Here is a 23,697-nt window from a genome sequence, read left to right on the forward strand (position 1 = left end):
TCGACCACTGAAGGAGCCGTCAATACTATCATTGACATGTTCTTTACCTTGAGTGGCGGAGCCGATCTCCGCGCAGTCGACCTCGCCGGTCTGGTGGAAATCAAGTTTGGAACATCTTTTCTTTTCACCGTAGTCCTGCAACTTGACACCAATAACAAGACGTGCACCGCGTATTTCACCAGAGGGAGTAACTTCAAGAAGCTTTGGTACGTCAGTATAGAAAGTAGTCGCACCCTCGCCAAGCGTACGTTATCGATCGTCCACACACGGCTTGGGCTCAACGTGACGGGTATTCAAATGTGGACGCTGTATGACCAGCTGTATAAAATTAACGATGCTATCGATCCAACGGCGCCCTTACATGGCGGATACGACGTGTTAGGCCAGATATTCCCGAATGCGTCGCTCGATAAGTGGCGGTTGCACGTGGATGACGTATGTTCATTCCGCTGCAGTGACACCATGACCGTCACGGTAATGGACAGGGTCGTCATCCGGACCTCCATCGATGTAGTCGACTCGCCGTACTATCATTCAGTATCGCTGGTATTATTCATCTTCGCAACCATGGCTTCCCTCTTCGATAAAGGGTTCCTGTCGGACCGCATCACGGGTGAAGGATCTGCGAAATGGACCCAGTTCTGCGACACCGACATCGGTGCGCTTCACGAGCTGTGGGACCTGGTGTCGGTGCATCGGTTCACAAACCACGAGAGGGACAGCACGCTGCGCTCCCTCTATGACTCCATCTCCGGAGCAGTGGTCGCCGATGCCATCGACATATTCGCGAGTCCCGAAGACGTCGAAAATGTTCGCGCCTTGATCTCGAGCGTGAGGTTGCTCTCGCCTGCACAGGCGACGCATTGGTATCGGCCATTTCTGCCGAACCCGAAGGAAGACTACTGCGCGAACGTCATGGCCGTCCAAGCCTTCCGGCGCAAGACGGCGTTGCACGCGGAGGCCCGGGGCCTCGGCGATATCAGCTGGACGCGCCGAATGGGTATGGACGCGTACGCCGTTCTTCTAGACGGAGCCATCGTAGTCGCGCCCATCCTGTACGCAGGTATCAATGTCGAAGCCCGCCGTGAGACGTACATCACTGCTGCGTTGGTGGGCGTCGAGTTAGCATCTGCTCTCTGGGTAGTCCTGTTCGAGCATAAGGGCTGGAGCAGGGCGACTGAAGAACGGCTGCTTCGCCACCTTGAGTGTTTGCAGGACAAAGTGTTCGAAGAGGAACCCACCGATCTTAACTACCCGCTGCTGTCATTGCGCTCGGCAGTGCGCGCCGTGGCCGGCGCTGGGTGGCACGCGCCAGTCAGAATGTGGAGCCTGTGGACCATGTCGCCCAGCCAGTTCTTCTACATGCGCTTCTACCTGCACTACGTGTGCCAGAGGTACGAGCGACTCAGGTGGAAGGCCCGCACCACGAACTTCCTGCGGCGGATCCCAGACTTCACGGCAGCGTTCCAGTGCCAAGCAATGCGAAAAGCGGAAGGCTGCGCGCACGATTTGAGGGTCGCACCTGCGTGACAGTCGCATTTGCCACCCACGCGCGGCCTTTGAGTTAATTCAGTTTGCTATACACACTAACATTGCGTGCAGTACAATGTTCTGCACGCCACTGTAGTTCTCATGTTTTCACCCATTCAGGAACTACTTTAAAGCATAATTTTTTTCCTTAATGATACACTTTTTCAGAAGTTACTATAATTTATCAATCATATCCGCTATGTTTACAATCACCTAATTATTTTGAGGTATTATGAAATAAAAGAGACCACCGTCCTCTTAGCACGAATCAGCAATGATAGAAAACTGCAACGCAGAACATTGTGGGCAATGTCTTTTCAGTTATTCTTCAGATCAAAGTGTAATAGTTTATGCTCTTATAGTGAGTGCACACTTCAGTACTGCCACTTACTGAACTTAGGTCACTCATATATATCCCGAAAATGGAATGCCAGGCTTCGTCCATTAGGAGCCCATTGGGGCTCTGTCCGTCTAAGCGCATTGGAAAAGGCTGTGCGTTGTGTATGCACAATCTAAAGACGACGACTATTGACGTCTAGTAATCGCGTTTGCCGTCTTCACACAGATATGGTCTTTAAAATGGCTTGTTGTGCCCATATAACGCGATAAAGTAGCACCCCCTTGGACGTTGTCGCTTCTATGAAGCTCAGTCGTCAGCTGTGCTCTAGCAAATATCAGTACTTACTTCCATAAGCTTCATTCATGACCTCTCCGATATGGTCTTAAAATACCCTCGCAATTCTATGAAAATGTAATGCGTTGCATTGAAGGAACAGATCCACTGAAAATGACGCGACATGCGATATAAAGCGCAATGGAAATTTGGCCGTAAGTCATAGCATTCACTCCCATATAATGCAAAAAAACATAATTGCACAGAGGCATCTATTAGAATGTCCCAACCACATGTCTTAGCACGCCTGCATTTTAATAAGCACGTGTTGTGGTTCAAGATGTCGGGGGGGGGGGGGGGGGAGTTCTGACTTGCAACGTGGCTATTTCGTTTACTCGATCTGTCGCCGCATATGACGGTTCTTGCTCTTGACTGCTGTCGTGCATTATCGTGCGTATCTATAGTGCAAACAAGCCAAGGGCCCCTCACTATCCCCGGAAAAAAAAAACAAGCACTTTATCTTCTCTTAGCGATTGTCTTTCTGCCGTGCTTCGTGACGCAATAAAAGTGATTCTCGTGACGTAGTTAGGTACACATTCTCCATTGGCCCATGTACAAGAAATATCAGTTGTGAATTGTCTCTTGCACTGTTTCGCCAAGCAGCCACCCACCCGCTCCTCCTCGTCTCGCATGATTATCGTACGATCGATGTCATAGATAACAGCGTCTAAAGCCTGTTTCACATGCGAGCGACCGAGCGGCGGCGGTCGTGGCGATGAGCGGCGTGAGGACGCGCGGACGCGCGTTCGTTTTACATGCCCCGCTGCTGTTGCGCGACGCCCGCGGCTCCGGCGGGTTGTGTTGCCCACGGAAGGCGCCGATTGATTGATTGATTGATTGATTGATTGATTGATTGATTGATTGATTGATTGATTTGTGTGGTTTAACGTCCCAAAACCACCATCATATGATTATGAGAAACGCTGTAGCGGAGGGCCCCCGAAATTTCGACCACCTGGGGTTCTTTAACGTGCACCCAAATCTGAGCACACGGGCCTACAACATTTCCGCCTCCACCGGAAATGCAGCCGCCACAGCCGGGATTCGAGCCCACGACCTGCGGGTCAGCAGCCGAGTACCTTAGCCACTAGACCACCGCGGCGGGGCCCGGAAGGTGCCGGTTAACCGATGTTTTCAGTGGTACTTAAAAGCCGCGCTCTCCTCCAAGTGTCCTTCCTTTGGCACCCCTGTGCTGCGAGGTTCAATATGAATAGCCGCTCGACTTTCACGCGTTACACACTGATTGAACTAAGTGTAACTTGAATCTTATAACAAATAAGCATCGTTTGTAGTAGCTTTTTGTTTTGTCCTGGCTTGGCTTTTTAACGTATAGTTCCAGTTGTGCGCTAACTGGTCATTGAGAAGCAAAAGAAAGAGTTCGCTGGTATTGTTTTATTATACAGCTGTTCCAGCTAGGTGAATGCTTAAGAACTGCGAGCGTGTTTTGCGCAGCACTTCCCGTGTTTCTCCGATTTATCGCTCTTACTTTCGGCGATTCAACTTTGTGACACCGAGCGAGGTTTCTGTCAGCTCAGTATACACAACTCACAAAATTGATACCTAAATCTTTGTACCTGTTCACTCGAGTCGAAATAAAAGTTTATATAAAAAGCCTCAGTGGTAAGCTTCCGCCGTGTTTTCGGTCAACCTGTTGCATATAAGAACACACTCTTGATCTGGATTTTCAGAATGGTGTACATCTATTCTGGCGCTCGAATTTGTATGCTTCCACCCTATATAGTAAGCCTTTTAGGTTTTTCAATAAGCCTTTTAAGTAAGCCTTTTAGGTTATTCAGAGGTTGAAAAACCTCTTCCTGAGGTTTTTCAACCACAGGAAGAGTTTCACCAACAGCAAGTAGCATGGTATACGTGATACGCTCGTTGTCCCGGTTCTTATAGGCTGCTGTATATGCACTTGTGTGCGGTCCAGGTCAGGGACTACGTAGCAATTCTTGGTTTAGCGGGAATTTGGGTCCATAAATGCTGCGGTGGTGAGCAGCAAAGCCGAAGTATCACGTCAATTCACACAACACACCTTTGCCGTCGGCACACAGTGGCATTCATTTGGTAGCCTCCGGCCGTGTAATTTAGGTGCATGCCCCCATGCATGTGTTGCTGCACTGGTGCCTGAAATCAACAGTTATTCTTCGTTATCTACGCAGTGTATGTTGTGATGGCGACGGAACATCTTTTTTTCGTCCAGCCAGCCACGCATTCCGGCACTAAATGTCACGGAGAGCAGCTGGCCAGCGTGACAGGACATGACGACAGCCTGCAAACTTGAGCGCTATGCGGTGCAATTGTTCCTCGCGCGAAGAGAGTCGCAGAGGACGCGGACAAATGAGCCCAGGTTTTAGTGAGAAATCGAGATGGTGTTGAAGAGGAGAACAAAAGTAAAGACTCCTGGTGAATGTCTTACTTCCCCGAACCATGACAGCAAGCTTTGCGCCCCCTCCTTGTTGAGTGACATCATGAAATTCCTTTTCGGTGACCTGTGAGGAATGCTACTTCTCAAGTCGATTGCTGTAGCACCCGTCCTTGCTATCTCGTTCGTGTGACCCCTTTCAGCTACGCACCGTGTCACCGAATTTCTTCGTTTGTTCAACCAGCAACATTTGCTGCGACATGTCATGCGGCTCCTCTACGTGGGAGTAAGATTCAATGAAAATGCAAAAAGAAAGAAAAAAAGAAACAAAAAAAGCACCGCACAAGATTGTCACTCCGGTGGAAGCATCGTCGAGAGCAACAAAAGGAAAACAGCTGCACTTCGACTTCACGAGTGAACATGGCTAGTTCAAGCGACGACTTTTACTTTATGGAAGTATGCGACGTCTTCAAGGAGCTCGGCAATTTCGTCCCAAAGATTGCTCTTTTTATGTTTGTTGCGGAAATCCTCTATCTTGACGTCCCAAAGAAAAGGATGTTTCATTACTTCTGCAACGGGCAACTCGCTGAAGGCAGCGCGAGACATTTGTGAGCCGGAGAGCGAACGGATGTCGTCTGCTACTCAGTCGGAGCAAGATCCATCCTCCCATCACGCGCGTCAACTCCTCGACTTCGCCGCTGGCGTCACATGTCATCCGCGTCACTAGTCGCTCTGCTGCGTCTGCCACGAGCGAATTTTTCCAACTATGCAATAGACGATAGTTATAGCGCGAGAACAGAACGACGACACAGAGACAAGAAGGACACGAGTGCCATTGGTTTTTGTCACATGGTTTACTGTCTGCTCTATATATTTTCGCACTCTGCGCAATAAACTCAGTTGGAAGTTAGCGCTCGTGTCCTTCGTGTCCTTCTTGTCTCTGTGTCGTCGTTCTGTTATCGCGCTGTAACTATCGTCATGTCATACCAACTAGCCCAAGCTGCCACACTTCTGCAATAGAGCCACAGAACAGCTACCAGTTTAGAGCGTCCAGCCGCCGCTGTAGAATCTTGTTTTGTGTTCGCGCAGCGGCAGCCGCTCCGCTCTTGATGCAATATCGCTCGCATGTGAAACAGGCTCAACCAACAAGCACGAAATCCTGTTAGGCTCGAAGCTTAGCGTTGACACTGTGTTTCACTCTAACGTTTCACTCTAGCTCGTGTTCCACCTTATGTTGTAGCAGGCATCTTCTGGTGAAAATGTGGGCAACTCTTGTATGTTCCGAATTTGCGAACGACGGCGAAACCACTGGTGACAGCGTTAACCCCTCGGCTTAAACGATGACCACCTAGTGAGCCTTCGCTTAAACCAGTTTTCACACAGCTAGGACCTGCACATTTTTTTAATACGACAAGCATTATGATACTATTAACGCGATAGCATTGAAGAGCTCTTTTCGCCAAAGTTTCGGTGTTGATGTCAATGTCGTTAGTTGTGAGCGGAAAATTACCTTGCCTGTGACCGAAAAATTGAGATCAAGAACCAATAAATAGAAATTTCGAGACCAAGTGAGGATTGAACCAAGCCATCTGCGCGGCAAGCATGCAGGTTCTTTAGCACAAGGCCACGAATTGCAATTGTTCTGGGAAAAAACTATAAATGAATGTTATGCAGTAGAATGAGTCTCCTTAACGCATCATATTTTGCGAGGCAGAAGCGTATAATCGCGCCTGCTGTCAAAAGAAGTGAATTGATCAACGAGTGGATGTTTTAAACGCCCACTCAATGCAAAGCGTTCACACATCTATCAGCAGCAGCAGCAGCAGAAGCGTCAACAAAGAGAACAGCTGCGTAGTTTCGCGTGTTGCGCTACAGACGCTTAATAGGCCCTTTACTGATTCACAAAAGAAATAATCGTGACATAGTGGGCACTCAACAAGTGTGCCTTCAATGGACATTCAATGACACTTTGAAACGGCCAACGTTACGCGTCGTTTGTTTTCTTACGGCACGGCATGCACTGAAAACTGAAGCAGGTCAACTGTTCGGAAGGCAATGCGCCCAATTACGCTGTCGCGACACATTCTTGAACGTGAAGCTGAAGTATCTTTTAATTTTTTAATCCCACCAACTGGAGTGATTCGGGAGGCCCATTTAGGATAATTATTTAAGAAACCATAACACCAACAGTGGACGTCTTTGAAGATAAGTGCCCAGATGTTCGATATACAAATCTGCAGGATGTATATCGTTATAGCGAACTGCGTTGACGCTAACTCAAATGTGCAAAGCAGTGTATTTTCAGCGTCCAGATGTTCAACTGACACCTTTGACGGTATCTCTACCGTACGGGTCTCTAAAGTGGAAATGTTCAGTGCGCATACACAGTGAACGCCGCTTACAATAACTGTGCAGATTCTTAACCTGCGAAAGTTTATTATGCAAATGTTAAACGAGCATCTTACGAACTTATATGCGCATATCTCTGTACCTTCAATTTTCAGATCGAATAATATTTGACTTTAAATTGGTCGTACATATATCCAAAGCAAACATGTATATAGCACGGCTTCCACTAAGTATAGCGTGAGGCCACAGCAGAGTTCGTGGGCACTTATACGGTCCTGGCTTGGCTACACTTTCCCCCTCTCACCCTTCCCTTTCATAGCTCTTGCTATACCTAGAGTATACAGCATACGCTTGTTCTCTTTCGTGGCGAGATCTACATTGGCCGTATTCTCACCGTCTCGCTGTGACCGGTGACCACACCGCGAGCTCTGCCGTCGCCTAGCAACCATTGCAGCTGATAGCGCCATTCACCGCGCCATCTGGCGTGACATCAGAGGAGAAGCCGGAGTTACATCGTATATATAGTAGAGGTGACTCGGTGTGCTTCATCGGCAGACATGGAAAAGCAGTCGAAGAAACTGATAGAAGCCAGGCTTCATTGTCAGAACGAAACCAAGGGGAGGCGGCGAGCCGAGGAGACGGAGGAAGAACGAGCCACACGCTTCCAAAAGCATAACCTTACAGAGAAGCAAGCTGAACGATGGGACCTCTCGCTACGCACACCCAGAAATAAGTGAGCTAAGCCACAGTCAATCTTTCTCTCTGTACTTTTTGTCTCGCCCATCATTCATTGCATTCTTCTCCAAGCAAATCGTCTCACTTGTTCTGGGAGTGAAGCAGAAAGTAACAAAGAGGGCGCGTGCTGGCTCAAGAAGATGGGAGTTTTCGTACACCGCGCAGCAGGCTATGCATGCCATACTGCCCTATACATGGATATATGCTTTATGTCTCTTTTCTTTTCTGTCTCTTGCTTTCTATCGATCTCTCTTTTCGTTAATTTGTTTTTTTTTTTCTGTCTTTCTCTCCCTTCCTTGTTTTTTTTTTCACATTACATTTGAGAGAGAAAAAGGTTGAGGAAAGGAAAAGACGCCACATCTGCCGCCCTAATTGGGAGCACTACTCAGCGCAACACGTTTCTGTTTCTTTATATCTCCCTATTATGTAGTCGGCTTTCTATATCTTTCTCTGTTTCTTTCTTTCTATCTGTTTCTCCATTTCAATTTCACTCTCCCTCTCTGTACTCGTTCCTACTTATTGTATTGGTAAATTTCACATCTCTGCTCCTCATCCTCACTTCCCTTTATTGTGCTCTACTATATGCTATGTTCTCGCCTTCAGGCCGAAGGTAGGCGGGTTCGAGTCTCACAAAGAATATCTTTGTTTTTTTCTCTTTCGCTCTCTCTCTCTCTCTCTACTCGTTCTCTCGCCCATGAAATCATTGCATCTCACGCCAGACAAATCGGCGTACGTTTTCTGGTAGCGAAGCAGAAGCATATTGCGTGTGCCGGTTCGTGATAAGCATTTTCTATCTACACAACAAACAGTCAACCTCGACTTTCACGGTCGTTCTGTAAACGTCATCAGAATTCCAATACTAAATTAACTTTCTTGAGGTTAACTTTAGTAGCTGCAAGTGTAGACACAGACGAAATGCGAAATCATCCTTCAACTTTCTCGACGTACGCTTCATACGAACTCTCGACGCTTCCTCTGCATCGTGACACTTCCTCAACTCTTCGCAGAATTGATCGCAAGACGACCAAGTTGCGTAAGGTTTCGTGTGGCTGCTCTTTCCAAGCAGTGCTCCCGCTGCCGATTCCAGTACTCCGCTCTCGCCACTGAATGAAAATTTGTTGTCGTGCTTCAATACCACGCACGGCCAAGGGCGACCGAGGTTTCCACACTACGACCACTCAGCAAAGTGTACCCGCAGTATCTAGATACTGGCCCAAGTGTCTTTATACACACGACGCTGGCGTTGGTGGCCCCGCTGAACATAAAGGTATAGGCTAGAGCGCCTCTAGTATTGGCATACAAATAAAGCCGAATTCCGGCATGTGGCCACAGAGTTTGATTGATCAATGTTTTTCTTGGCGGCTGCTCATTGTGCGGTGCACGTGAAGGCTTCATAGCAACGCCGCATGAACGCTGCAGGAGCAACGCACCACATCGCTTGCGCAAGGACGATGCGGTTATAGTAGAGCGCTGTGTAAACTGGGCTTTATAAGAGTGTCGTCCTCAGATGTGCAGTGGCACTTCGGCTGTAACGCACGGAGCGAGGTCCCGTCGCTCAGAGAGGAGCGAAAGGCGATCAATCATGCAGGCCCGCTGCGGATGAGTGATGCGTGTGAAGGGTTGGAACAGTGCAGCGAAATAAAATGAACTCGATAAAAAAAATCATGAATTAAAAGCACGTATGCAGCATTGATTTACGAGCGGTCGCAGCCAAATCGCACCAGGAGACACTCCGCGCGGGAACCTAATTTTCTCCTTCACTCTAATGGAAAGTATATTTGCTGATTCTCGAGAAACTTATAATCTAGGGTAACCTTGAAAACTCTTGTTGTCGTTTCTGTTTTCTTCATTCATTCGCGCGTTGCACGCAACACACGTCCAGGTGCTGTCCCTTCCAGTCTCACTGACCGACCTACTCACCGATCGATCAACCGATTGATCAATCGATTGATCGATTGATCGATCGATCGATTGATTGATCGATTGATTGATCGATTGATTGATCGATTGATTGCTCGATTGATTGATTGATTGATTGATTGATTGATTGATTGATTGATTGATTGATTGATTGATTGATTGATTGATTGATTGATTGATTGATGCAATGTACGACGTTTTTTTCGAACCCCAGAAGTATGAATATTTACAAAAGGGCCGTGAAACCTTACTTTTTAGTTATCATTTTGCCAATGCAATACTTCTAAGGAAGCGGAAAGCAACTGAAGTTTAAGTAAACAGAAACCGTACTGAAGTTTCTCGAGACCTTAGCGTTCAGGCAGTAGAGCCGCACAGCCATTTATGGTATGCCCAGACGTAGACGCCACCATCAGAACTTGTGGCGCCATCTCAAAAAGCCCGAGTTTGACAGCGCTCAAAAAAAGAATGGCAGCTTCACACTTGTAATGGTAAGTCTGAAGAATGAGCGAGTACATGGAGGTTTTCATTGTTTCGTTCTATTTTCTTTTCCTCCCTCTCTGTTTTAAGCAGGGAGTCCTTTAGAGGGCCAGGCTATTTATCGTGTGCTGTCACCGTCCCTTGCATGGTGTAACGTATACGCAAAGCCCCGTTTAGCATAGCCAGCTGTAGCACATTTAGCACGCGCTCGCGCGAGAGATTTGAGATTTGTTTTTCATCTTGTTCTTCGAACACCTTCATGGTATTTTTAACGCAAGCCTACTTCCTCTTGTTCTTGGAGCATGCGTAATAATGATAATTGTTGGGATTTAACATCCCTAAACCAACATATGATTATAAGACACGCCGTATTGGAGGGCTCCGGAAATTTCGACCACCTGGGGTTCCTTAACGTGACCCTAAAATCTAAGCACACCAAGCATTTTCGCCTCCATCTAGGATGCAGGCGCCACTGCCGGGATTCGATCCCGCGACCTGCGGGTATACGCAGCCGAGTGTCTTAGTCACTAGACCACCGCGGCGGGTAAAGAACGAAGGCAAAACTACACGGAGCAGAGCCACGTCAGCTGTATACCTTATTAAGCGCTCGCTCGCACCAAAGTATTAAGGAGACAGCATTAAAGAGCTTGTTCAGCAGAAATCACAGTCTCGGCATCGTTGGTTGTGAGCGCAAAATCATAATCGTCCCCGAAAGATCGAGAACGATGCAAATAAAATTTTTAAAAACCTGGGTCATAGAGGGGATCAAACCCGGGTCGTCTGCGTGGAAAGCAGATGCTCTATCCCACGGCAACGCTTCTGCTTCTTTTTCTTTAATGATTTGAATTATCACCAGTAAAGTACACACAACATACTTCATCAGAAGTCAGGCAAACACACACAAGCGTCAAGAACGGGAAGCCACTCCGAAATGGGGTCAAAAGTCTCGACAACACTGCGCACTTGAGCAGCTGCTTTTCGGAAGACAGATCTCGTCGACCGTAGTGGCTCGGCGTGTCTAGTGATCATGCGACTTTTTCATAGTGAATAAAGTCCCAACAACATAAACATGTCATAAGGAGTATTATCAGTCAGACTCTTTTTGAATGGGAGGAACCTAATACCATGAGCTGTGATTGGAAGTTCTTTTCTGCTTGTCAATGCATTGCAAAAATAACTTCCTTTGCTTGGAAATGCAGTGAAAGTAACACATTCTTTACAAACACGCGCATATAGTATACATGCTTCACAATATAGCGGGAACTATTGCAGTAATAATGCGTGGTATAAGCCCCCATTGCTATCGGGCGTCGGGACATGAGATTATCACAATGACGTCGTTGTATATAAAGCCGGTAACCCACCACAAAAGGCCCACAAGCTACTGCACCTGTTTGTTTAAGGCCACGTAGTGGATGCATAGCAAGTTCGAAAACGTTTCATGGAATAAATGTTTGAAGTACGCATTGGGAACAGAATATCGCTACCGCGTTCAACCTTTAAAGGCGAAGCTTCGGGGTTCCCTAATTTTTCTTCCTCTTGTTCTCCGGGCGCCTTGACGTTGTTATAAAGCGCGGACATTACTACTATTGCTGGCAAAACACGACAGAAACAACGTATAAAAAGTAAAAGAGGAAGCAAGCAAGAAAAAAATAGAAAGAGAAAAAAGGAAGAACAACCAGGAGAAAACTGTAAGTATATAAATATAAAAGTTTAAAAACCTAGAACATTTCCGATGAAGGCGCGAATGTTGTGGGCCCGTGTGCTCAGATTCGGGTGCACGTTAAAGAACCCCAGGCGGTCGAAATTTCCGGAGCCCTCCACTACGGCGTCTCTCATAATCTTATCGCGGTTTTGGGACGTAAAACCCCGCATATCGATCAGTGAATAAAAAACCTAGAAAATAACTGTAAGAGAGAATAGGATGTAAGGAAAGGATGAAAGAAAGAGAAAACAGTAGAAAAACAAAGAAGGCTGCCCAGCAGCTTCGCACTTCCTTCAGGCTTGCCACCGGTAAGGCAAAGCCACGTTTAGTTCTCTCTCTCTCTCTCTCTCTCTCTCTCTCTCTCTCTCTCTCTCTCTCTCTCTCTCTCTGTTTTTGTTTTTTGTATATCTTTTTTACTACTTGTTTTTTTCAATTTTTTTTTCTTTCTCACTCCACTCGCTTTTTTATCTTTGTACCACTTTCTATGAGTTCTCTCTCTTTCTTTCCTTTCTCCCTGTGTATTTATCGCTTCATCATTCTCTATACCTTTCTTATATTTTTTCAACTCTGACTTTATCTCTTTTTCTCTCTCTCTCTTTCTTTCTCCTCTTTCTCTCTTTGTCAATGTTCTTTCTGTCTTTTTTATTTTTTATTGTCTTCATTTATTTTTTTTATATTTTCTTTGCCTTTTTCATTCAGTCGCTCTTCCATATCTCTTTCCTTCTATCAATTTATTTCTCACTTTCTCTCTTTCTCTCCCTCTCTCTCTCTCTCTCTCTCTCTCTCTCTTTCACGTGTTCGTTTTCGTTTGAGACTCACACCATACTGTACACAGTAGCAGGGCTTTCCCAATTCCTGTGGCGCACACCCACACACCTGAGGAGTTATGCACGGCGAAGTACAAGTTACCGACAGCATAAACAACTTCGTCATGAAAAAATATTGCATTCGTTTATCGCAGTAACAGGGCCGTACCTGCAGAATTTTTTTTCGGGGGGGGGGGGGGGCCTTTATTATTTCGGGGAGGGCACATGGCCGGTGTGCCACTATCTGGCTACGCCCCTGCACAGTAACGACATTCCTTTAGAAGCATCAGATCAAGTTGATAGACGTGATCACGAGACTTACACGTAAACGTTGCGAGTACACCGCAAACTCATAGCAAAACTCCAAAGAATACTCTTCTACAAAACTGCTAAACCCATCGTCGCATGGTTTGAAAATATAGTGTTTTTGTTGTGTTTTGCGAAACGCAGATTCACTTAAAATGGCTAAGGCGCGTCGTGCCTGAAACTTCGAAATTTGTCATTTTATTTGATTATCGCTATTAAACGTCCTCTCAGCGAATTTTCCATGTATAAATCTATTGTTCCAACAGTACACGATGTTCAATTGCTGCCTATCATTCTATGAGTATAAATGTATTGAAGCATACAAAGATGAATTTTTTTGTGTGTGTATATAGCTGCTTTATTCTTGTATAGTAGAAACTTTGGTGGCATCACGCACGACAAAAAAAAAACGCATTGTTATTCCAACGCTTGTTCTTTCTATATACTGGAGCTTTAGCGCATACACACGAGGACACAAACGAAAAAAAAACACATAAGAGTCAGCGCTCGTCCTGGTGTTCCATTCGTTTGCGTCCACGTGTGTACGCGCTAAAGCTTTAGTATGCAGCAAAGCCAACTATAGCCCGTCTTTCCATATTTTCGCTTGTTCTTGTTTGTGAAAAAGCGCATGACTGATGAAGAGATAACTCTGCATTATCACCCGAACCCCCAAACACAACGAGCTTTGCACGGTACAATTTATGAAAGATTTGTTTTTTCAAGCAAGCGCAGTAAAATGAACGCTCGCACCAGCCCTCAAAGTTAACCGAACAGAAATACAGCCAACATGCATTTAATGGCAATTTAACGATAAATCGTCTACCCTTGATTAAAATCTAGCCAGCGGGTAAGAAGCTATCTCACTGTATGCATGTGCAATACAACAATGACGCTCAACAATGGCGCCCGAAAGCGAGAACTTGCCGCGTCGGCATTCCGCTCGTTTTCAACCTGTACAATGAGATAGCGTTCCTGTGCGGGGCCGATTTACACGATTGTATGCACGTTTGGAAAACATTTCGCGCAGCTCGCCGTTTGTCAAGCAGCAACGAATGGGCACGACACTAAAAGTAAGAACCATTCCCCACTTGCTCGCACTGTGCCATAATTTTTTTTTCTTTGTGCCTTCTTCTCGGGTTAGAAATGCTCCAAACAAACCTCACTCTCGTTTTTGTAAGTACTGTTATTGAAATTTCCGATGGAGGCGGAAATGTTGTAGGCCCGTGTACTCAGATTTGTGTGCACGTTAAAGAACTCCAGGTGGTGGAAATTTCCGGAGCCCTCCACTACGGTGTCTCTCATAAACATATGGTGGTTTCGGGACATTAAACCCCGCAAATCAATCAATCAATCAAGTACTGTTATTGAACGGTAGCTGCATCCCGAGCCGCTGCTTTAGACCCTCCGCAACAAAAGGGTGCACAGAGCCTGTGCGAAATCCGTGTCGTAAACGTGATCAAGGGAACGCAATGACAGCGCGAAACCTGCGTTATGTTAGGAAATTGTTTTATCGCGTGCGTGTGCAATTTGCGCCGCCTGTGTTCTGCTATCAGCAGGTGTACGGGATGTACCAAACAAAGAGAGATTTCGTATTACGTGAGGCGCCTATTTCTTCCTAAAGTGCGTGTCTTGCAACTTTTTCCGCTGCCTTCTCAACGCGCATGCGCAAAAAAACAACCACAGCAATAATCACGCAATAGGCAATCGATATACCGAAAGCAGCGGTCGCTGCACTGCAAAAGGCTTACCTCGCTTCTCAAAAGCGACGACGATAGAGAAAAAGAACAAGCTCCAAAAGGCAAAAATGTGGGAAAAAAGGTGGGAAGAGGAAAAAAGGTGGGAAGAGTGAGAACGGAATTTGTGAGTGCGGCTAAAACAAAACTGAAACAGAAAAGGACAAGCGGGAAAATACGCGGCTTATATGCGTAAGCGGCGGTACACGCAGTCCGCTTGCGCCATTATTATAAAAAAACGAGCATCCATCCACGGGCTTCAGCTGAAAAAGCTCGCTCAGCCTCAAATCGGTGAGAAGCGTCGGGAAGACGAGAAGTGTGCGGTGGCATAGAGAAAGAAGGAAAGGAAAAACGCAACGCGAAGCGAGGTATACTGTGTCATCCAGGAAGAAAACCTGGTCCAACTTCTCTTTTTCTTTATTTTCCCGCACTTCTGTGGAAACGAAAAAGACGCAAAATTTGCGAGTGAGTTGGATCCCCTTTCGACGGATTGAAATAACGCTGCTCAAGTTACTCTTTCCTTTTTCTCGTACCACACGCCGAAAACATTCAGTAGCAAAGACTGGAGTGTGCAAGCCGAAATGAGGAAGGGGTTTGGACGGAACGAATGATGGTCTATTGCTGTCTGTCTATGCGAATAGGGCTTCTCGCGACTATCTCTAATTGGTCATTATTAAACTTAGCGCGAAAATTTCAGACAACGAACACAAGTCCTCGTCTCTTCTGTTCATTGTCTGAAATTTTCAGCCCAAGAAGTTTACTAGTTTACTAATTGATTACCAACTAGCCCGATTCCACGCTTTACTTCTAATTGGTCCCCGGCTTTCTGCGGGGAAAGGCGAGAACCGTTCTTGGAATGCAACGTCGGCAATACTCGACACCATAGATGGGCGAGACGTGTTTGTTGTTTGTGCGTATATATATATATATATATATATATATATATATATATATATATATATATATATATATATATATATATACAAAGATGTGAAAATTTTCAAAAAGCCCCCCCCCCCCCCCTTTCAGCTCTTCACCTCTGGCTTCACCCATGATCGACGGGTTTCCTTGCGGGTGAAAAGAAGCGTAACGGGGCTTTAGCGGTGGCGTTTTATTCATGCGATTCGCAGGCCCGCTACTCATCTATAGTAAGTACACCAGCTGCCGCGTACGGCACCAAAGCACTGCCAGTTCGGAACGTTGACTTGGGCGAAACGAAGCGACACCCACAGGCGAAACCGCAGTCGTGCCAAGCCGATCGTTTGTTTGTGGAATAAACACGGCATCGCGAGACACGGAGACCAATCTTTATTGCATACAAGTGCAATGAACGCACGCAATGGCTTCCATGCGAGGCTGATGAGGATAAATAACGGCAGCGCAGCAGACAAGACGAATGGGGCTCTCTGAAGCATTGACCGGTCATTTTGATGTCGTATACGTAGAGAGGAAGGTATGGTAGGCGAGCGTTCGATATAATTAAGAATAACATGGCTATCTGTCACCGCCGCCCACTCGGATACCACGCCGAGGAACGTCGAAGTCTGAAGTGCCTGTCCTCCTACCTTTTTCCTTTTTTCGCGCTTCCCTGACGTAGGCAAGCGCGCGGTTATTGATGTCTCCTTTCAGAGACGTATCATTCACGCAGTTTCATTAAGAATCTCGTCCTGTACACAAACCTTTGATCGTTGATCAATGAATACCAGAGTGGCAATTCAGCTTACGGTAATGAAAACAATTACGCGTGGCACATAATTAAGGTTTACCTTGTCAACATCTCGCCAACTACGTGTGCCCGGTACATCTAGTGAAGGCTGTATATATGCGGGCACTGTGTCAACCTGTTCCAGAGAAGGCCTGCTCCAGTGAACAAGCGAAGGCCCATTCACTCTGCTCTACCAATAATCATCCGTGGACCTTCCATAGAGACTAGCGTCGGCTAGGCAATGGAAAAGTCCTCTCTATGATTCTGTTTTCTGAATGTCTCACGTGGGACTTTCAGCTTTCAATGCACAGCACGGAGTTAGTGAACATGGCGTACTGCAATTTATTTGGCCACGCGCATTGTTGTTTTTCTCGCACCGAGAGGCTTCGATATCGCTGCAAAGCAACCAATTCGAAGTACAAGTCGCATGTTGCACAAAGCAACTAGGACTATGCTAAACATTCATAGAAGTCAGCAATAATTTTTTTTTTTTTTTTGAGGGACGTGAACTTGCGTTGCATCGCGTGAGACAGGTAAAAGAGCACTGGTGAGGCTTAGGAAGGGCCGAGTGGGAGGGCAAGTGACTTTTCCCCTCCCCCTTTCCCTGCTGACGCCCATGTAAGCGAAATACCTTTCTGGAAGCTCTTCTGCGCGTTGTCGAGTGCACCAGCTTGAATGCTTTTCGTTAGCGAGAATTGCCCAGTTCTTTCCGATGGCGCTAAACAAGCATCTCACACTACAATTGAGCGTTATAATACAATTTTTCGCAGTAGAGAAGAAGCACCTTCTTTGTAGACCGTGGCTGGGAAGTACACAGGCTGACGTCACTACCTTGGCAGTGAACTTTTGGGGTGCCATGACTATTTACCAATATTCCAGAGAAGATTAGGCGGCACCCAGGAAGCCTCCAGTGGAAAGGTCCATAGAGCGCCAAGTTATTCCGCAAAATACCGTTCGGTCCGTCCGTGAGGCGTTCTGGCAGAGGGCGCCTCCATCTAATACGTGACCTTGTGGAAGCCGACAGCGCACACGGTAACTTCCACAAACACTGAAAAATTGCTGTCGCGGCAGCGAAAAGAAAACCAAAAGCAATCGAGGAGGAAAAGAACAGACTTTAAAAAGAAAAACGGGAAAAAAGTCCGACTTGGAGCAAGCAGAGAAAAAGGCGTCCGTCGATCGATGCAGCGAGAGGCGAAGCACGTTTGACAGGGCAGACACGTCGCTGCCAACTCTGCAGAAAGAAGCCTGCACCAGCACCGCCCTTCCGCGAGGGGAACCCAACACGCACGCTCCAGCACAATCAGCGGCGTGCCGCAAACGCAGCGACGTCACAGCTATGCGTTTCGCCAGGCGAGACCGCACGGCTCCCGCTTTTGTTTCGCGCACATACCGCATTTGTTCGAATTCAATCCATCTCCGATGGAACACCGTACAAGTCCAACGCTTCTCTCATTATTTTTTTTCTGCTTTGTGGCGACATTGATGATACCTTGGCGACGAGCTGAGCGACCCCGTAGTGCTTGGCACAGAAGCTTGTATCACAGTATCGGCCTTTTTTGACACGCTGTAGATGAAAGTGTCAGCTGTGATTGAAGTCGTCATAAAAGTTGAGAGTTAGTTACTATATTATCCCCCGTTGTAGGCCCGTGTGCTCAGGTTTGGGTGCACGTTAAAGAACCCCAGGTGGTCGCAATTTCCGGAGCCCTCCAATATGGCGTCTCTCATAATCATAAGGTGGTTTTGAGACGTTAAACTCCACATATCAACTATATTATCCCTAACGTTATCGCGGAGACTAAGCGAGCTGGTGTTTCATTATGACAATAAAAAGCGCCCATATCGCGAGTCACAAAACGCAGAATTAAGCGCTCCTTTAAGCCAATACGCGTGGCATTGGTAGCAAGAAAAATGTCCTTCACAATAGTGAAACAAATATATAAAGGAAGGCCGGCGTCAAACCGACGTGTAAAGACAATGGGAAAATGTTTCAAGGACTACACTCGGCGACAACTTCTCCTGACATTGGAGCGAAGGCTACGGAGGCGGCTCTTTCTCACGTTCGTGTTGCTATGCAATAGTGTACGGCATCTTGCGGCTGATTTCTGTCATTCTTGCTTTCAACTTTGACGCACTTGGAAAATTTTGTACACTTAAATGTGAATGACAGACACATTTCGGCGGTACAGCGTTCTTTGTGTATGTGTGTGTGTGTGTCACATTAAGAACATATTTTTCTTGAAGCAGGGGCGGATAATGTCACTCAGTTTAGAGGGGGGAGGGAAAAGGGGTCGTTTGAAGTAACGCCAGAAAAGGGGCATGGTCATGACTTCTTTGTTTTTACTAGCAGGAAAACCCCTTCATAAAGAAACTCTTTTAATGTGTACTCAAATTTGCTTCACTCATTTGTAACAATTGGTAATCGCAGGTGGACTACGAGAACTAAAGTAAAGGGGGGGGGGGGCGCTGACAGATTTAGGGGGGGGAGGGAGCGATCGCCCCTACTTTACCCCCTTCTGGATCCACCACTGTCTTGGAGAACTAAACAGTGCGTTTGTGGCCGCACCCTGACGAACTACGTTATGGCAGCCATGTTTAGTTGGGAAAAACTGGTGGGCTGAGAAGATGGTTCTATCTGAGTACCCGAAAGAAACGGGAGGTATTTTTTTTTTTTTTGCTTCTTGGCGCAGTAGAAAGGCGTGCGCTTCAGTTCTGTGGCTTCCACAGTGCTGTCAAGAAAAGTTCCGGCCAAGTATAGAATGTCAAAAACCAGTGACAGCGAATACGTCCAACAGTGAGTCAAGCTGCCACACGCCAAAAATCGTTAAGCACGACTGTCCCGCATTCGCTCCTGCCGACATCTGAAAGCTGCTGGGTTTTCTTTTATTATTATTATTGCGACAGCAGTTATATGGACAGTCTCGGCTGGTTTCTCGCGGTCGCCGCCATTCACGTATATGTATATGTATGTACATAAATATAAAAGGAAGGATGCGCTAGCCTCCTCTTACTGCGGAGCGAACATCGCCTTCCCGGCTGCGGTGATCTGCGCACGCGCTTATCTCGTGAGCAAACAAGGAGTGTGGGAGGGCGCTTACGGTGGCCGCGCTATCGCGGCAACGATCAGCGCGCACCTTGTGCCCACACAGCAGGCGGGAGCTTCTACGGACTGCGCTCTCAACACGAAAAAAAAATGGTGTCAGGAGTGTACCTAGAGCGGCCGTGTTCTCTTACATCAGCGTTTCGTAGAGTAACGCCAGATCGGATAAGAAGGAGTTGACAGCCAGCCTCACTTTGTATAACATTGCAGTTTGTCGCCATCATATTTATTGCTTCGCCTTCTCGGTGAAACTGATTTTGTGCAACCCTCCCTGCCACAGTCGCGAACTGCACTCGACAACGTGCGCACGAGTACACATAGCCACAGAGAAAGCTCCTTGAGACACAGCTACGTATCCAGCGGCCTATGCATCTTTTACAAGTTATATACCGTTTGTCATAAGTTATTCGTGTTCATCTGTACCTGTGATTACGTTTCGTGCGTCATTTGTGCATGAGAAACGCGGGACACATTCCGATCTGCTTACCATTCTTCGCGTGACCTTCCAATTTTTTGCTATCACATTCATTGCTTCGCCTTCACGGCAAAGCTGTGACTTTTTTTCAGATTTACGTTAAAGGGACCGCTATGTGGGTTTCGCGTTTTTTTCTCGACGCATTTCGTTTTGTCTGCTGTTGGACAATGTATGCACGTTTCTATATACTTTCCTCCTTTCTTGCTAGTCCGCGTGAAAGATCGCAAGTCGCCGGAGAAGCGAGGAAGTTGCACGATAGGTTTTCTTGTGGCCTCGCGTCACAGCCATTGAGACTGACTGTATTACACAGTGACAGGCTAGCGGCAATTAATGAGCTTAGTGATGGCTGGCAAAAGGCAGACAAAATAAGTCGCCTTCAAATGTAATGAGACTACAAGAAAAAAAAAACTCTAATCTGCCACATTAGAAAGAGCGTCACCAGTTGCTTTCGTGGGACTCGCTCTCTGGATTTCGTGCCGACCGGTTGTGCCCCCGCGATCTCCGGCGACAGCGCAGCTCTGGCCGACTGGCTCGCCCTACGCCATCTCCTGACGCCGACAAGAGCTCTCGCCGAGTGGTGCCCCGTCCTCGGACTCCTGCGGCCGTGTCCATATTTGCCATCTTCTCCTTGGTTCTGGGTGTCGCTGTCTCTGCGCCACGCTCTCTCATTCCCCCTCTCTCTATACTTTTAATCCTATCCTTTTAATCCCTGCTTACCCCCATCCCTCGTGAGTTACTGTTGAGGTGTGGCACTGTGATGAAGACAGTTACGGGGCTCACTTCTATTTTATTTTTTGTTTTAAGAATCACAAAAGTGAAGTTGATTTCTTCCTACCTGCTAACGACTAATTCCTTCATACGTCTCGTAATCACACTAGAGGGTCAGCCAGGATTTATTCATACGAAATTTTTAAGCATATTTTAAATATTAAGTGGTGACTCAGAAGAAAATAAAATATAAGCAAACAGCTGTTCATATGAATAAACGAATGATTAAACAGAAAAGAAAGGCTGACGAATCAGGTAGGGTGCCATAATAATTTAGTTGTACAGTCAGAGAAAACAGCTTAATGGTTATCTTTGAACAAAAACATTGGTATAATGCTACTAAGGCATAACCCAATCTTTTAGCCACCTGGCCACTTTCTCGACACTGCGGGCGTAATTCTTTGCCGCCCTTCAACGGTCGCAACTTATCGCCTTCTACCGCAAGGAATAAATGGTGAGCACACGGGCAGCTCGTGCTCGTTAAGGTGACTCGCGATTCTGCATTAAAGTGGCGTCGGTTGTCGTGGCTACAACGATGGTTCATAACAGTATAACTTACACTGACGTCTCATGCTCCGCCAGGCAAGAAAAGATGCTTGACTTGAGCTATAGGCATGATCTGCCGTCCACGCTTATTGATTGATTACAAGTAGCCCTGTTAATTTGGTCCCGATATCTTTTCTTTAAAAAAACGACTTGTTTTGTTTTATAAGCACAGTGTCTTAATAGATTGCGCCTGAAGTGAATTGCATTCGCTTTTTTTTTTTCTTGTTTGTGTACACCGTGGTTTGCGTCGTGTTTTTAATTTCCACTCGGGCGAGCCACAAAAATTGCGTCTATACGATTACGCGTTTGACGGTGTTGACACATTCAACGTCATTTAAACATTGAGTGCCTGAGAGTACACTAAAACAATAAATAAATAAATAAATAAATAAATAAATGAGAACCTGTGGAGCGCTCGTCAACGCCCCCTTATGAAGGGGACAAGATATGTAGCCAGAAACTTAATTGGGGGCGGGAGTGAGGGGCAGTGGGTTTCAACTAACGCGCTCTTAAGTTCACGCGTTTTTGTATGTAGTACGTCTGTATATAAACACACGTGAAATTGAGAGCTTTTTTTTTTTAGGTCAGCGGAGGGGGCAGGTGGCCAAACCCTTTTAACAACTCCCTGGCTACGCCGATAAAGGAGAGAATGTCTTTGCGGATGGATAAAGAACTCAATACAATGATTGAGCCTCGTTTTCTCCCTTTGCTCATCCGCGCTTTGGCACACAAATACATGGTAAGTAGTGAGCTCCACAAAGCTGCAGAACAAACAAAGCAAAAAAATCTGTCAGTATACCCAGGCCAGTGACCCGTGCACACGCATAACCTGGGCACTCGTAACAGCCTGCATCATTTACAGTGATTCACCCGTCAGTTTCTCTAGAAAACATCAACGCATACCTCACTACAATACGCTCGGCCACGTTGTTAACGAATACACTCCTCAACTATTCAAGCTATACGTAACCGCAAAGGCTGGACACACCCAACAACATGCAGGGTCGAATTTCAGTCAGTCAACTTTCTAAATCCATCGCTGCGAACTCACCGTGATTCCGCGATGCTTTTCGGCATTGAATATAATCTTGATCCATCGTTGCAGCCGTGTTGATGCCCGTTGGTCACTCGGTGAAGTAAAAAGATAAAAGCTAGTTTAGAGAGCGTGAAATGGAAGGCAGCTGCAGCGAGACACGAGCAACTGACTTCGTGTTGTGAAGAAGGCGACCGACTCGCATCTCCCAAAGGCGAGCACGGCGTTCGTTCACTGGCGCGTAACGGGAACCCCACGGCTTCAACGTCTCCGCGTTCGCCATCAGTCAAAATCCGGCCCTCGCACAAGCCGGCGCGTTACCGTCCTCTCCAACGAGACTTATCGCCAAGAGCGAAGTAAAGAAAATGTTAGCTAGAAATAGTAGGTGCGTAATTGCCATTCGGGAGCGCCCCGCATCGTGCAGTTACAAAGCGAACTCGTTCTAAGCGTGCAATGCTTGTCTAGTTGGCACAGTCCCGTTCACTTACGTCAGAAACAAAAAGGCTTCGTCGCATTGTCTCTCTTATACATCGATCATAGCGGCTACACAGTAGGTGCAATGAAAACGGTGCTCGGTTCGACTGACAAACGTTTCCATGACTCATCCACACAGCTGCTCACTTTAAACCGCTGCTCATTTGGTTAGTCGGGAATCGACTGTGTATACTGCCAACACTGTTAACGGCGGCCGCATTTCTAGTTTTTTTTTTTTTCACTAAGCAACACCGAATTCGAAGACTAGAGGGCATCGTGCTTGCCACTTCGCGCAGGTACTAATCTCCTCCTCGCCGTTTATTTCCTTAGAACACACGTTGCAAGCGTGGCGCTGATCACGCTTTTCGGCTACGCGCTGTAACATTGGCTTGCGCAGTCGAAAACAGGACCGTTTTCCCTGCTTCGGATTTGATGATATGTGGGGTTTAACGTCCCAAAACCACCATATGATTACGAGAGACGCCGTAGTGGAGGGCTCCGGAAATTTCGACCACCTGGGGTTCTTTAACGTGCACCCAAATCTGAGCACACGGGCCTACAACATTCCCGCTTCCATCGGAAATGCAGCCGCCGCAGCCTGATTCGGATTTGAGCTTCGCAACACTTCACGATATGCGGCAGTTAGCGACCCAAAACTACGATATCATGAGGGACACCGCAGTAAAGGGCTCCGGAAATTTCGACCAGTCATGGTGCTCTTCGCCCATTTCGCCTCCGTCGAAATGCGACCTTCGCTGCCACCACACTTGAAAGCATTGCAATACACAAGGTGTTTAAAGGGGCCCCGCAACAATTCATGAAGATGGTCAGCAAACGTTGGCGATCGGTAGTCCAGGCTGCCGAGAACACGCGAGCCAAATATGGTGGATCACGCGGCCTGGAATTTAAAATAAATTCTCAGTGAACTGAAAAAAAATTTCTCTTCTCTCGGCATATAAAACCATAAACTTAAAAATAACTGCGTCACAAGACCGAGTAT

The 23,697-nt window shown here is 46.8% G+C and overlaps 1 protein-coding gene across 1 annotated transcript in view; it reads right to left on the bottom strand.

Moving 5' to 3' along the window:
- The window catches only part of LOC119171726 (methanethiol oxidase), an 89,127-nt gene extending 66,435 nt beyond the window's left edge, over positions 1 to 22,692 (bottom strand). Inside the window, exon 1 of the mRNA XM_037422541.2 lies at positions 22,242 to 22,692. Within this exon, the coding sequence (XP_037278438.2) occupies positions 22,242 to 22,287 (46 nt within the window). The 5' untranslated portion in view covers positions 22,288 to 22,692. The remainder of the gene's footprint in view (positions 1 to 22,241) is intronic.
- Positions 22,693 to 23,697: the final 1,005 nt, after the last annotated feature.

The sequence above is a fragment of the Rhipicephalus microplus genome, chromosome 4 (assembly GCF_043290135.1).
Source record: "Rhipicephalus microplus isolate Deutch F79 chromosome 4, USDA_Rmic, whole genome shotgun sequence".
Lineage (NCBI taxonomy): Eukaryota > Metazoa > Arthropoda > Arachnida > Ixodida > Ixodidae > Rhipicephalus > Rhipicephalus microplus.